Here is a 15,985-nt window from a genome sequence, read left to right on the forward strand (position 1 = left end):
GAAGAAAATTTGACGCACCGTTCATGGCATATTTGAGATATTGTAATGGCAGCTAATTATCACATGGCTTTGGTATTCAACAAAAGACATCTGGAGGTCTTACCTAATTCTAAAATTTGTTTGTATTCAACAAAAGTATATGATTAATCTAAGGTGAAATCAGCATCCAAGATTGAATCCATCGGATCGGAGTCAGTTTTGGTACATCGCCGGCAACTCAGCTTTTTACCTATCAAAATTGAATCAATTTCTTTAATCAAAGTATGCTCGACCCATGGTCTCACCCGGTTTAGGGTTCGAGTTGTTGTCCGGTCAACTCATGGACTATTAGATTAATTTATGAATTACCAGGTTAACTGAGATGAATTCTAAAAACAATGTTGTTTTAATAGAAATTAAAAAAGCTAATTGTAGTTAACTCAATTGGGTTTCATTCAAGGTTAATCGGAATGCGGGTTTCATTGAAGATCAATCGGAAAGCAAGCTCGTGGACGGAGTTTATTAACTATGATATTAGCTACAATACCACTCACTCAAGCTGAGCATCAAATAGCTATTGCAATCAGGTCTTAAACATTATCGTGTTTACATGAAGTTAGGGCGTGTCCATGGTGATTTCAAAAAGGATAGCGATGAAATACAGGCGCTGTGATGATATCTACATTGCAATTGCTCGAAGCTTTTGGCAGGGCTGGCGAACAGATTTATTCTACATATCATTCTTATTTTTAAACATTTTGGATTTCGAGACTCATCATTATATGCGGTTAATTATTTCCTGGCTCGAATTGCAGCTTAATCTGTGGCTGTGAGAAGAGAGGAAACTCCTATGGACTTTGGCTGGAGGATTGTAAGATTGTATGGCTTTATAACTCCAGGCTTTTGTGCTAATTAATTGACATTGATCGAGCAAGCCAGATCAGTTCAAGCTTTTACGTGGTTTTCCTATTGCATGGGAATGGAGGAGTTTGGAAATTGAGTGAAAGAACTTGAAGGAAAAAGCAATTAATCCACCAGCAAAAGAAAAAAGAAAACAATTAAGATGCTCCTTTTCTTAAACATCGTAACAGAGATTTGTACCTTGAAATTTTCCCTTTTTTACAAAGTTTTTATTGCAGCCTTTTAATTCTCATCCATGAAGTGCTTGCTTGGATAATTTATACTTCACATTCCCTATAGCTATATATGTCAAGGCATGTGAAAAAAAGGGAAATGGCTTGTTACATTTCTGTGCTCTACGTACCTTCATTATTTTGCAGGCAGGGCCCTCTCCAAGCAAGCTCTTGCAAGAACTGAAAGTTTTTGTTGTTGTTTTGATCAGTTCATTTACTTATTATTCAGTCTAATTAAGTTTTTGTTCAAGGTTGATTTATGCTCTAAGCCTGGCAGAAATGGCTGGCTTTCTGCAACTTCTGTTGATCATTCTATTAAATGAATTGAGTGATGCAAGAGATTATATCATAATTTGCTAAGTCATCTGGAACAGTGAATCACATGAGAGTATCAGATCAGTGGCTTGAAAGATTGAGCTGGGGCGGGCGACCAGTTGATATTATATGAGGGAAAATGAATTAATTGAGCTGCTTCTCTGCTCACGGTGGCTTAGAAAAAGTTGATATGTCTCCAATGACGTCACGGTATTATTAGGAGAACAAGATGAATACCAAATGCATAATGCACGAGATTCAAAACCTAATTATCGAGGAGGAGACGCAACGTCCGTACAGCAAAAGAAATAACTAGGATTTTTCAATCTGATCCAATGATCAAAAGTTATACATTGTTGATATATCTCGTTTGACACGTCTGGACTGCTTCCTTGTCGATATGCACCCCGCGTCATGAGGTGAGGTTAATGAGTAGAAAATAAATCAGCTCAGAAGTGCAAGAATTAAAAGTAAGCTATGTGATCTGCAGTTAATTTCTGCTGGGAGTGTTTGTGAGGGCTGGTGAAGCTACTAATGGATATCTCAACTCAATGTATGCTATAATGATAGACTATTTGAGCTTTTTTCCTTTCTTTTCATCGTGCGTGTCAGAGGCGTTCTGGTGTCACCAGCAAGTGGGATATTCCTGGAAGCTCTCATTTCGTCAGCCCAGTTTGTAAAGTCTAACATTTGCGCTTCGACGCATCATCTCACAGATTGAAATCATCTTTGCGCTTAAAACATGGAGGGAAGAAGAATAGAAGAAATGGCAGACAAATCACTGCCCTAATGCATTATAGATGAATATAAGGAGGAAAAGGTCATCAATGCAACGTTCACAGTGATGATTATCATGTTTTTTCTAATGCAACGTAGCATGCCATCCCCATCCTGCATGCTAGGCCTAGAGTTTGAGCTCTCCCCACCCCCTCCATTTAGGACTAAACCCTCTCTTTTCCAACGAAAAACCAGTCTGTTTCAAAGAAAAGACTATCTGAATTCGCAAGGCAAGTCAACTAATCATTTTCTTATTGCTAGACAAGCAGCAACAATTCTCACCAAACAGTTTCACTATATATTTATTTTCCTTCATAACTATATAAATATTTAAGCAACAAAATAGGTGCATAGAGTTGTGGTTTTCCCTTTTCTCTACTTTGTCTGAAATGACAAGCGTACCTGAAGACTTTGATAGTTCACTGAAAGAACTTTGGCATGCCTATGATAGATCAATAAATTTTCCGTAGTTTACAATCTCTTGGTTCATCTATCCGATTCGATTGCTTATGACCCGTAATAAGCCCAAAACCGAGTTCTTTTCTCTCCAGGAAAGTACAAGACCGTTTCCAAATGACAGTCCTCCAAGTTCAATTCTCCACGGAGAGACAATGAGTATACATTTGGAAAGCAATTTTTACACGCTCTTCGCTCAATGTGTGCTGTGATAAATATTAACCTAAGCAGATCCTCAAGCAAAGGACTACAACACAATTATGAGTTCATGTTTTCATCAACCAAATCATCAATCTGTTTCAAAGATAAGCTTCTAAGCAATTAACGAACCTTTTAACAGTCAAGTGAATACAAGCATTGATGTTTGAATTAAAATTCTTCTTTATATTCCATATGTAAAGAGAGCCTATGAACCTCTGGGCTTGGTGAACTATATGGAAAACCTATCAAGGCCAAGACTATTTGAGGCATGGAAGATTAAGTTGGAGACTTTAGTCCATAAGTTGTCCCATTTCTCTGATAAAAACTGGTTTTCTAATGGCATTTTTTACTGGTAAAACACAGAGCATGCGAAGGAGGGTACCACCGTGTTATAAATCGCTAGTTCTATCTTTAGATCATCCAAACTTTTGAGAATTCACGGATATGAATGATGGGACCGTTATTAATTAAATAGAGAATCAGTAATAAAGGTTGTTTTTACAGACTTTCGATTATTTGTATATATTGAAATATTGCGATTTAGATTAAGATAAACTGATTATATAAAATTTATACGCTGAGTCTTCCTTTTTTAGGTGTTTATTATAGTGATCTCTCAATCAGTGTGCCGGTCACGTCCCTGATATAGTTGGTCGGTACGTTTTTGGGGCGTGACATTGACAAAATGGAGGAAGCCTGGTTGTTTGATTTAGTTTTGCAGACACTAAATTAGCCTTTGTTTCAATAACTTGGGAGTGGAAAAATGAAGAACCTTTACTCTCTGGTTGTTGGCTATTTATGGACATCAATATGGTGTAATAGGCTCCTCCTCTAATCAACAATCTCTTTTTGGACAAATGAAGCACCATTCAATTGTTTTCATAAATATGATTTCATTCTGATAAAAAGAAAATTTATATTTAATTACAGCACTAAATTTGTTTTCTCATTGCTCCTTCAGCAGCAACTTCTTTCTTTTCCATCAGAGTGAGAGCCCTGGAAAGAAAATAGACTACACATCCATGGAGAAGAGACACCATAGATGTCCTCTATATAGCAAGACTAAAAAAAAGAGAGAGATTAAGAGAAACAAGTTCACAATGTGGTTAAAAATCATGGAACGAGACTGGATAGTTAACATTTTCTTTCTCAAGCAGTTGTCCACAGCTTATCATGCATTTCTTTTCATTCTTTCAGGAAGTGTTGTTATGAAGATGAAGCCGCGCTTGCTTGCTTCCGAAGCCAGGACAGAAAATTAACTGTGTGTGGATTCCTTTGCTGGAACAAAAATGGCAAGCAATGGAAGGCTAATGTGAATTTAGCCACCACTGCCAAAATATAGTCCTAGAAGATATGCAGCTGCTAATCATCAGGTTTGAACCTGCAAGAAGATGAGAGGTGATGCATTAGACAACAAAATCTTCACTCGGTATTTCACAACATTGTCAGCACAATATGAATTGGATAACATAAAAGCAAAGAAAATGGTAGCAAATAAGACATGAAAGCAAATTACATGATTTAAGTGCCCCGAATGAAAAAGGAAGTCAACATTCGCGGAAGTTGTTTCAATATCTAGGGTTAGGGTTTAAAATATTTTGACAGCATAGGCCGATGCCAACTTCTGTCATGAACCCTAAATGGGCTGGAATCGATGCCAGGACTTGGTCACCTACCTAGGATTTTACAGCTGATCAACTAGCACAAACAAAACGGGTGTTGAAATTCACTAACAGAATTTGTAAAACCAATATAATCTAAATATCTCTAAAGAAAATAAAATCTGACAAGACAATGCAATCTGAACAAAAATAAAGGTATATTGAAGAGCAGAGCTCATATACAGGTGTGCATATACATGCTCAACTGTAAGAGATAAACACACGCAAGCAACCAACAGAGACGTCAATGGACTCTTCCTAAATGAAAGATGATGCATTACTACAATTTCAGTTCGTACTTCACAAATTTTCAGACAGAATGAACTTAAGAAAAGCAAAGAAAAGGGTACCAAGACTAAATTGATATGCACATATGAGAGCAAATGACAGATTTCGACGCTAGTCTTAAAATGTCAGCTCAATGGAGGCAGGTCAATTAATATCAAGCAAGGAATGCATCCATGTTATTGTCTCCTTAAACTCATCAGGGGTACAAATTACATGTAAAACACTTTGATGACATTGAGCCTTGCCACTCTCACAAACCCTAAATGGGTTGGGATTGATCCCAAAACTCAATCACTTTCCTAGATTTCTATTGCTGAACAAGCATAGAAAAAACAAATACAGATTCCAATTTCAGTTATATTCTGTCAATTGACAAAATCAACAAAATAGGATTGTTTAATTTTACTTATTTATTCTCAACCTCTTCTGAGACCAAAACCGACAGTACTACCGTAGCTATGTGCACCTCAAATTCAGACAACTAGCGAAAGGGTCATCAAAACCATTCTCATATTAACAAAACCAAATATGTACAGGTCCAATGAGTTTAGATTGGCGTGACCGAAAACAAAAAATGTCAACAAATCACCAAATTTACGTTGAGATAATTAAGAACCACAGACTAGTAACGAAACAAGTTGAATATCATCGGAAACAAACCGAAAATCCTCAACCTGATATGAGACACTGCATAATTTACCAAACCCTCCATTGATGAGTGACAACGAAGCTGTTGGAAGAAGGACGAGTGTGATATAAGATAAAAAATAGGAATGCAAACTCAAAAACTCAGTAACAAGAAGAAAAAAATTAAAAGAAAAATATATTTTTATTAAGTGTTTTTCTCGGTGAACTGGTTGAATTAATTTCCAGAAATTAATTTACTTTCAACAGAGGTCATCTAGTTGACAATCCAAGTCTTACTCCCATTTCGGATAGAGCTTTAAGAAACGTTAGTTCTGTATATAAAACCTTCGCTGTCAAAACTTAGGTCCGGATCTGAAGCCCGCAAGTTTTTCCGTCTTTTGGACAAGACAACATATTTTGTGTCGAGGAAAAAAAGGATTTTGTGAATCATCATGTTGTCCGGTAAATCGCTCAACTTGTCTTCCATTTTTCTGTAAGCCCTAAAAAACCCATTTAGAAGACCTGAATAACAAGATGAAACAATGAAGAAGCAGTGATACCCAACCCCATTTAGGGACGCAAAGAAAAAAAAAATTAGAGCTTTGGCATCCTGTGATAGCTAGGGAAGATATATAATTGATTTTGGAGGCATTGTAGTCCTTTTATTTTTAATTTTCTGATAATTTTGTCCAATTTTTTTCATATACAAATTAATTGTTTCATTATAGTTTTTGTCAATTTTTTATTTTTATTTTTTTATGATATCACACCGGGTAGGTTGTGGTGTGTTGAAGACATATTCAAAGTATAAGAAAAACTCAACAAACTAGAAGAAAAAAAAAAGGAATAAAAATCCAAATTTAAATAGTAAGACAATTTTTTTTCTTATGAATAGGAAGACAATTCAGCTTTCGCTATTAAATGTTAGATGAATACTACATTCTATAATATAATAAGACAAATGATATTCTAGAAATAATCTTTGATTAAAAGCAACGTAGCCTGCATGTTGGTTGACTGATTTAATATATATATATTCAAGACATTCAATTATATTATAATTTATATATAGATTATTTTTATAAGACTCGGTTCATAAATTAACTTGGTTATTTATGTAAATTATTTTTATTAAAATAATAAAATTTCATTTTTTAAAGAAAAAATTATTAATATTAATTTAGTTGGTTTTAATCAGGTCAATCGAGATAACTAAAAACCTTGTTATATTAACCGAGTTTTATTAAGTTAATATTTTTTTTTTATTCAACTTGAAACCTAATTCAGATTAGGATTCGAGTCTTGGATTTTTCTAATCAATTTATTAGATTAAATTGACATTAACAAGTATATAAAGAGTTATTTTTCATAATTTTACTTACAATTATAGTTATAAAACCTGAAATGGCTAGACCTAGAACTCAACCAACCAATGACTTATATTGGTCCATGTTAAAGAAAAATAGAAAAGAAAAAACCCTGATTGTCTCAGTTAACCCGATTAAAGTCCAACTTTTAATTTGCTAATTTCGTTTTAAAAAACAAAATGTTTTGGTGGATATCATTTTGGTAGATATATTTTTTAAAAATTAAAATTTACTTAACTCAATCTTTGTAACTCGTGACTTAATTGAATTTTTTATTTTTATAAGTATGATTATAATGTTAAGATAAAATATTTGAGATTAGGTGTACCTCACTCTAAAAGGACCGACCACCGTGCACACGCACACTAGGCGTCGCTACTTGGAATCTTCATAATTTTCCCACGTTGCCCCATGGCCCAAATTAAACACTTTGACTTTGTATGAGCAGAAACAGCCTTCTATCTATGCGGCTAAAAAAGCATCCTGTTCTCATCTGCCAGCCCCACCAAACTTGTCATCTTCATCCCCAATCAAGAGTAAATTATATATTAGTCCTTCTATTTCAAAACAACTGATTGCTTAGTCCATGTAGTTCAAAAGCTTCACATTTAGTATTTATATATCATCCTTTCGTTTGGATAGTTGCAACTTTTGGTATGGTTGAAGATCTTATTGGCGCTGTTATACTTGTGGTTGTGCAATTAGAAGATATGAATCGTGAATTATTTTATATTAATTAGTTATTATATCAAGTTGTTAGTTTAACCACTGGTTGAAAAAGTAATGGCTAATAAATAGAAACAAAGTGATTAAGGGACCGAATTATGTATGAAGATTTACAGGGACTAGAAATGATATTTCCAAACATATAGGGACTAAGTGATAATTAACTCCCGAATAAATACACCCCAACATCACCGTATTATCTTCTTCTCTGTTTTCTCCTCTCTTTCTGGAAGCTTGCAAATTCTAGTCCAAACTCCTTCCTGTCTTTCCATTTGTGCTGTACTGTACAGTTTGTGTTTGTATACGAAGCAAACACCATGCCTTTTTGTGAGGTAGCTAAACAACAGACCAGTTTAGATGATGCAGTTGATGCTGCTAGCAGCAGCAGCAGCAGCAACAAAGGCATCAAAATCTTTTACAAAACTTATGGTCATGGCCCCACAAAAGTTCTTCTCATTATAGGTAATAACGATCATCAAAAAATAATCTTTCTTTTTCAGTTTTGAATTGGGTTTCTTTATGGATGAATTGTGGATTGTTTGATGGGAGCAGGATTGGCTGGGACACATGATTCATGGGGTCCACAAATAAAGGGACTTACAGGGACAGAGAGGTCCAATGACGACTACGACCACGACAGAATGAGGGCCGTTGATCCGAACTCAAGTGATAGTGGGGGTTGTGGGTATGGTGGCAATGGTATTCAAGTTTGTGCCTTTGATAATCGTGGTATGGGAAGGAGTTCTGTGCCCACCAAGAAATCTGAATATACGTGAGTTTTCTTAGACTAATTTCATTGAATATTTTATGTGGGTTGGTTCAAGTTTGATTCTTTTGTTGTGGGTCATTTGAATTTTGATGCATGGATATGTCTTATGATTTCTTTTTGTAGTTTTGGTATGTTTTCTGATCTGGGTTTTGTGTTTTACTTTCTTGAAGGTGGATGTTGAAGCTCCATTTGCTTTACAACTTTCTTTTGAGATTAATTTTTTTTTTATTTCGTTTGTTTATGAGAAAAATAGGAAAGAAATTGAATTTTATCGTTTAATAGTTGTGTACAATCAGAGAAATCATAGGTAATTTTAACATATCCATGTTGAAGCTTCATTAGTTGTTGATACTTGTGTTGCGAGGCAATATAATTGGTTGTTGATAAAAGAGCAGTTAATTGTTTAAGCAAAAGGCGTGTGGGATCCATTGGTTTTTTATTTTTAATTGCTGAGTGCAGAACAAAAATAATGGCAAAAGATGCAATTGTTTTGATGGATCATTTGGGTTGGAGAAAAGCTCATATATTTGGCCATTCAATGGGTGAGTCAGTGATTCTGAGTTTCCCATTTTTGTTATTGCCATTACTTAATGTAACTGAAGTCAACTGCTCGCAACAACTGATTCTGAGTTTGGTTTATGTCACTGTTGAAACAGGTGCTATGATAGCTTGCAAGTTAGCAGCAATGGTGCCGGACAGAGTTCTATCTTTGGCATTACTTAATGTGACCGGTGGAGGTTTCGAATGTTTACCAAAGGTATTATATATCTTCATGTCGCTGCTTAGCTGTGCTGTCTTCATGTTTCTACGAACTCTTCAACACTAACTTAGTTCCCTCAAATTCACTCAATTCACATGTGAATCTACTTCAGTAATAGGTGATAAGATGTGTATTTTCCAGAGTTTGCTTGATAAGATGTGTATTTCATCTTTACTATGAAAACACCGATTGGATATTAGTGGGGTCGGACATGGCCACTTTTTAAATTATTGCTTGACTATGGATCAACTGGCAAGTTAATCAACGCTTCTGTGCATTAATCACATCAAAAGTCACAATGCTCGGCCTGCAACTTGGCACCAGAACGGCCTGTTCTATAGGTGAGAGAGGAAAAAAAACACCGACCTTGTTTTGGAGGTGATTTGTGGATTTGGTCCTCCAATCATCTGATCTATTTAATATAAACATCATAGTGTTTAAGATTGATACAGGATTAGCTGCTAACAAAAATCAACTGATTTAAGTTCCCAGCTACAACTTTTTGGCCCTGTGTGAACTTCTCTTTCCCGACCTAACCTAGTTTGAAGATTATCTTTTGTGCTACCGAGCCTTTGGCCTTTTGGGAAAATAATTTTTTTAATGTATTAACATCAGTATATGAAAACAATCGAAAAGTATTAAGAAAAACATCAATTTGATGTTTTTTCAAGCCAAATGTATTTTTGAAACTAAAACTTCAAACACAAAAACAATGTCTTAACAACGCTATTTGTAACTCTTTGTTAGTGTTGCATCTTCTTTTGATAATATTTGATAAGCCTTTGAGCTACTAATGATCAATATATAAGGTTAATTGTGAGGGCACATAGAGAACTAGATCTTCTCTGGTTCTACAATTGATTTGAGTGTTCTTGTTTTCACCATTGATGGAGATTGCCAAAGAGGGGTGAAGAAAATATAGCAGTCTCGGTGGTTTCTCGTGCTAATGTGCACTGGGAATCTCTCTTATCATAATTCACTTCACATCAATTAGTTTTGTAAGCTCTCACCCGCATTTAAAGCTATTTGGTTGTCACCAGCCATAAAAGTGCATTTTTCTTTTCTGAGCACCCGAGGGTATTGTCTTTTCTATTTTAAAATTCGAGTCATATGATTAAAAAATGATGAATTTTTTGTATCTTGCAGCTTGACAGTCGAACAATATCTGTCGCTATCCGTTTCTTGAAGGCAAAAACTCCTGAGCAAAGGGCTGCAGTTGACTTAGACACCCACTACACAAAGGTAAATGATGAGAAGCAGACCAGTAATTTGGGTAGCTCTGGAGAAATTCTGTAAAGAGGCTTATAGCTACTTTGGAAAATGGAAAGAAATCTTCCCCACCAGATATGGAGCGTCTTTAAAAAAACCAAATGGAATGTGCAAAGACAAACTTGGCATGTTTACTCTCTGATAGTGTCTCGAGTCAGTTTTGTGACTGCAGGAACTCACATGATGTTTATTTCTGATCTGCAGGAATATCTTGATGAGCACGTTGGGTCTAGCACAAGAAGAGCAATTCTGTATCAGGTATGAAAAACGTGATAATCTTAAACCTTAATATTTGTTATTTCTTTCCTTGTATTTCTATTTACAGTAAGAAGTTGCTAGACTTTGCTTCTTAGGAGTGTCTGATTTTCTTATAGTATATTGATGGGTGCATACTAACACCATAGAAGACCATAGAACAAAACAACTAAGAAATTTCAGATAATATCAACCATGTAAGCAACGGCTGCAAACTCAGCATCCTTTGGTTTGCATAAATATTGCTGAATTAAGCTCATATCTAGCATTTTATCAGGAAGGTGACCTAAAAGTACACATTGACATCCATAGATGTGACTATCATATACATGTATGTTTCCCAGCTTCTAGCGAGTTATGATTGCAGTGAAGTTTCTCCTCAGAATGCGACTACGACTAGCCTCAGGTTTTCAGCTCTTAAAAAAATTTATATGAGACCCCTCGTTAATTTGCTTGTGACTGTGACTGTGCAACTTGTATTGACCTTCCATTTGTTACACAAGTATGTCTCTCGCTGGACCTTAAAAAAAAACATGTTGCAGGAATACGTCAAAGGTATATCATCAACTGGAATGCAGTCTAGTTATGGTTTTGATGGTCAAGTCAATGCTTGCTGGACGCATAAGATGACACCAACAGAAATTGAATTAATCAAATCTGCTGGATTTCTTGTATCAGTCATACATGGCAGGTAATCGTGTTCTCTATCTTATTTCCGTGGAATACACGATTTCTGCCAATTCATTAATCTAATATTATTCCTTTTACCTATACATTGTATTTTAAATTTTTATTATGCAGGCGAATGAAATATACAAAGCTACTAACTCATTAGAAAAGAACATGTTTGAAGAAAGATTGTGTGAAATGGTGCACTGAAGCACAGCGAGTTCTTACAAAATTATGTTTTCATGTGGATTCATTGAGATGAATTAAACAGCTTTTCATTGTATCAATTACTTGAGTGGAGGATAATATGATTCATAAAGTTAGAAATCTGTCTTGGTCTAGTAAGTATAAAAGAAGCCAAAATGCGCAAGGATGCAATGCAAGTGAGTGGGTCTATCGTGCAGAAAATACTTGGTCAAAATCATGTTTTCTATATGCTGTCAAGCATCTGAGTATTCAGTACATAAAAATAACCTTCCCAAAATGTAGAAATGACATTATTGATTGATGAGTTGAGAGCAGTCAAAAATCAAAGAACAATTGACAGATAATGAGTTTCAGGCTCTGATTAGTTTTTTTCTGATATTAAATTATTTTTAAGACAATTTGCAGATTCAAAAACATTGTATTTAACAAGGCAATGAATCATTCTCCATGTTTCATGTCATCACATTTCAGAACGCATATCTTAACTCTTTAAATATCAAAGTCAAAACTATACTCTAGCAGCATACTTGACAGTGTTTTGCCAATGAGTTCTGGAGCTTTATAGAATGCTTATTTTGTACATAGCCAGTCTGCCGTCAATGGTCTTCGTTGGTAGATTCTCTTGTTTTTCTTAATGGGTGGTAGCCCTAGGTGCATACAGTAGTAGATTCTTACTATTTACGTATCAGAAAAGAAGATGAATATTTTTTGTCACGTGTAGTAATGATATACCATAATGACTACATCCTTGAGTACTTTACCTGCTTATGACTGATTTGAGGTCTCGGATTGGCTAGGCATGATATCATTGCTCAAATATATTACGCGAGGAGGCTTGCAAAGAAGTTGCAGCCTTTTGCTAGATTGGTTGATCTCCACGGTGGGCATCTAGTGAGCCATGAGAGGACCGAAGAGGTATTCCTGCTATCTTATATATAGAAACATGGCATGACAGCACTATTGCATTATGGAATGGTGTTTGTTCTGCAATAAAGAATTATTGTTATTTTAGGGTAACGAATGCATATATGAACATTGATCGAGAAATATTTTTTTTTCTCCATGGTGAAACTGGAAATATTATAACATTGCACTTGATTAAGAACAATAGTAGATGCATATGTTGCTGTGTAGAAGGATGTGGCAAGTCCATGAATCAATCACGAAATGCTTAACAACTTTTTGTATAAACTAACAAAATTACAAAATATTGGTGTTTCACCACCGGCAGAAGTGCATCACAGAAATTGCATACTGCGGTTTATTTAATTTTGTTTGACTATGCATAAAAATCCAAGTATTGGTTTTTGTTTTTTTTTTTTATTTCAGGTCAATCAAGCTCTTTGTGACCTGATCAGTGCTTCGGATAAAAAGATGAACCCACATGTTTGGACTAATTTTCCCAAGGAAAGCTCTCGTAAGTATCCACATTCAGTAAGGGTTTCTGTTGGGTGTTAGCAATGGTTGGGATTGCCACCATGAGCATGCTGTAGTCTCTATTTCCCCTTTTCTTTTATGGGAATGAGGAAAGAAAAGGGAGATCGTCCGAAGGACATGTTATTTCAAACTCCATGGATTCCTGGCCTGCACCACCCTAACTTCTCTCCTAAAAGGAATGCCTATCTCTTTGGCAACGAAAATTTGAGCATGTTTTTCATTGAAGTAGTTCAAAATAGAGAATGTGCATCAAGAAACTTTCCTAAATGGAATCCATTGATTGAGACTTCAATGGATGCCTCTAGCGACTAAAATCTGGTGGAAGAAAGGATGATAGGATCTATACATGCAAGTACCATGCACTGCCATTCTTTTTTAAAGTCATGAGCTAATATTTTCTGGCTGCTTTTTTCCCCTTCTTGTCCAGGGTGGTCAGAGAAAGGATCATTATTAGGTAAAACATGTGTAGAGGGTAAAACCAACGACAACTGCTCGATAGTTTGTGTCATCGAAAAGCTGCATCTAAGCATATCATATGTCTTTGGTCTCTTTGTGTTCATGTTTGAGTATATACAAAGGGCCATAAGAAGTCGGCATCCAGCCAGAGTTGGATCTTCCCTCACATAAGCTAATTAGTCAATAAAATCCACCATTTTTACAGGTAATTTCATAAGGTTTCTCGCTCTCTGTTCAAGGCATTCTTCTGCAAAGGGGAAAAACTTGAAACATTTCATTTCTGTTCATTTTGCAGGTTTATTGACTTGTGACCCTTGTGGCGTGGCTCTATGTGACCATAACTGGGGAACTATACATTCAAAATAAAGAGCAACAAGGCCAAGCAGACCTTGTTATGACATAAATTAACATCATGATTCAGGAGGCTGTATAAAGAAACCTGAAACCACCATCAAGGCATATCTCAGGCCCTTGGATTTTGTTTACAAGTAACAACGTTTTTAATAAATTGGTTTGGGGGTGAGCAAAGACCTCAATGGAGAAGTCACAATAAGTGACCCATTTTGGCTTTGTATACCAGCAGCAAATCATTTTTACTGCTTACCCCTTCTGAGAAAAAAACTTGCCATCCTTTCCCCTGTGTGTGTATGTTGCAAACAGATTATTTCTTGAGTATATTATTATATCACAAGCATAACTATATAACTAGAAGAAAAGGTTGGCTTAGTTGGCCATGTATTCTGGTAGAAGCAATGGCCATGGCAAGTCTTTTTGACAAGCACCGACCTTCTAAATTCTACATTTAACAAAAGCATCATGATATTGCACTAGAAAAATGAAAAAAATTAGACATGGAGTGACTGCCCCGTTCTTAACACAAGGAAGACAAGGCAAATGCAAACCGATCGAGACAAACATCCAATTATACAGAGAAAAAAGACCTAAATTAACAAATTTATTCTCAGGATCCTTTGACAATGAACCCGCGATTAATTTTATAGATAAATTTCCCGCCCGCACTAGCTGCTAAAGCATGCCTAACTACTAGTTATCACCACCGGATAATTAAAAAAATGATTGCAAGAAAATTATGTCAGGCAACTATTAGTTACAAGTGAGATTGACACGGCACAAATTTCGGATCCCTAGATGAACCAAAATAAAAATCTAAAAGTTTAAAAAAAAAAAAAAAAACTTTATAAAGATACAGTTTTTGACTGGTTTTTCTAAGTTGTCGTGGTGCTTTAACACCTAGTCAACCTCTCCCTATTTTTGTGAAATCCGCTGGAGACGCTTTCGACATGACCGAGTTGAATAACAGTGATACTAGTAATTCAAGAAAAGGGAACAGCCGCAAACAAGATTTGGATTCAGACCATTTGATCGTCGTATGCACTTAAGACTCTACTTAATCATCAATAAGTTTCTCACCAAAAGCATGAATTAATTTTAGAGAGAACGAACTCTAGCTAGTATTTCTTTGTAGATATTATAAAAGAAAGACCCTCTAAAACTTATGGTGAGTGCATGATACAAACATGTAGACAAAACCTCCATGCATGCCCATAGGTATAAGCTTATCTCATGAGAAAACGAAAACAAATCAGAGGGTTTATGTGCTGTACCTGTTGAAAAAGAGCTCGGTGGCTGAAACTTGTTGCTGAATCCTGGAATGAAAATGGTAGCTGTGAGCAGTGAGCGTATCTTTTGGTTAAGAAGCTGAGCTTGGAAGAAAAGAAGGAACGGAAAGAGTAATAAATACAATTTAATAAATTACAAGGCAGAGGGACCGGTCTTATCAAATATTCTGCTGGAATATCCTCTTATGCCCTTTCCACAATTTAACCTTCACAAGTTTCCTCACTTTTGTGTCCTTTCCTTCGTGGCACTTTGGGCGGCTCGAGTAAATACTTTTGTTTTTTTTTTTTTTAATAAGTGTGTGATCTTTGTGAAAAATATTAATTGATATATTTTTAGTATTTTTTATAATTTTAATGTATTGATATTAAAAATAAGAAGATAAAAAAATTATTTTTATAATATTTTTAGTATTTTTTATAATTTTAATGTATTGATATTAAAAATAAGAAGATAAAAAAAATATTTTTATATATTTTCAAACGAAAATTAATTTTAAAAAATATATTATACAACAATATCATAATATTATTTAATGGTTAAAAAATTATGTTTCTTTTCTTGATTTTTTATATTTAAATCTTAGAGTATGTGTTTAAATTATTTTATTGAATTTCATTAAGTATATCATATTAATACGAGGATGTAGTTTTGAAATTTATTAAAAAACAATGTAGTTTTAAATAATATATAAACCGACTTAAAATCATCGAGTAAAAACAAAATTTAAAATTTATTAAAAAAACAACCTGGTCTTAATTAATTATTTAAAAACACTTATTATCCTGGGATAAAAACAAAATTTTTCAGACTCTTAATTGGGTTTAAATTCTACATGGGTCTTAGAAAAACTTTCCAATAAAGTATAATTTTGTCCTTATTGATTTATCAATGTTCCATTTTTGTTTCTATAGTTTATAATTTTATAATGTCACTCTTATAGTTTTAAAAAATTTCAATCTTGTCCTTATTACTTTTTTGGAAGGTAAGATTGA

General features: G+C 34.8%; 1 protein-coding gene and 1 long non-coding RNA gene across 5 annotated transcripts; one reads left to right on the forward strand and one right to left on the reverse strand.

The window, feature by feature from the left end:
* The first annotated feature begins 7,729 nt into the window (after positions 1–7,729).
* Positions 7,730–14,027, forward strand: LOC133678776 (uncharacterized). 3 transcript variants are annotated; one of them, XM_062101265.1, is made up of 11 exons: positions 7,730–7,992; positions 8,083–8,302; positions 8,759–8,841; positions 8,956–9,056; positions 10,206–10,301; positions 10,533–10,586; positions 11,126–11,274; positions 12,257–12,374; positions 12,789–12,876; positions 13,324–13,557; positions 13,648–14,027. In XM_062101265.1, exons 1-10 carry the CDS (start codon positions 7,848–7,850, stop codon positions 13,521–13,523), a joined length of 1,254 nt encoding a protein of 417 aa, XP_061957249.1. In that variant the 5' UTR covers positions 7,730–7,847; the 3' UTR covers positions 13,524–13,557; positions 13,648–14,027. The 3 variants fall into 3 exon arrangements, with proteins under 3 accessions (XP_061957249.1, XP_061957250.1, XP_061957251.1); XM_062101266.1 differs by lacking the exons at positions 12,789–12,876; positions 13,324–13,557; positions 13,648–14,027 and having other exon boundaries at positions 12,257–12,398; XM_062101267.1 differs by lacking the exons at positions 12,257–12,374; positions 12,789–12,876; positions 13,324–13,557; positions 13,648–14,027 and adding an exon at positions 11,385–11,539.
* LOC133678777 (uncharacterized) lies at positions 9,994–15,123 on the reverse strand. 2 transcript variants are annotated; one of them, XR_009836042.1, is made up of 3 exons: positions 14,978–15,123; positions 12,221–12,443; positions 9,994–10,557 (listed from the first exon to the last, which is right to left on the reverse strand). It is a non-coding gene; the product is annotated as an uncharacterized LOC133678777 (long non-coding RNA). The 2 variants fall into 2 exon arrangements; XR_009836041.1 differs by lacking the exon at positions 9,994–10,557 and adding an exon at positions 10,742–11,103.
* Positions 15,124–15,985: the final 862 nt, after the last annotated feature.

The sequence above is a fragment of the Populus nigra genome, chromosome 18, assembly GCF_951802175.1.
Source record: "Populus nigra chromosome 18, ddPopNigr1.1, whole genome shotgun sequence".
In the NCBI taxonomy this organism is placed as follows: domain Eukaryota; kingdom Viridiplantae; phylum Streptophyta; class Magnoliopsida; order Malpighiales; family Salicaceae; genus Populus; species Populus nigra.

Excerpts from the sequence above, each read along its gene's own strand:
- LOC133678776 (XM_062101265.1), top strand. The coding sequence starts at position 7,848 with ATGCCTTTTTGTGAGGTAGCTAAACAACAGACCAGTTTAGATGATGCA. Across the intron at positions 8,303-8,758 it reads ACCAAGAAATCTGAATATAC|AACAAAAATAATGGCAAAAG; the intron begins GTGAGTTTTCTT and ends TGCTGAGTGCAG. Across the intron at positions 9,057-10,205 it reads GTTTCGAATGTTTACCAAAG|CTTGACAGTCGAACAATATC; the intron begins GTATTATATATC and ends TGTATCTTGCAG.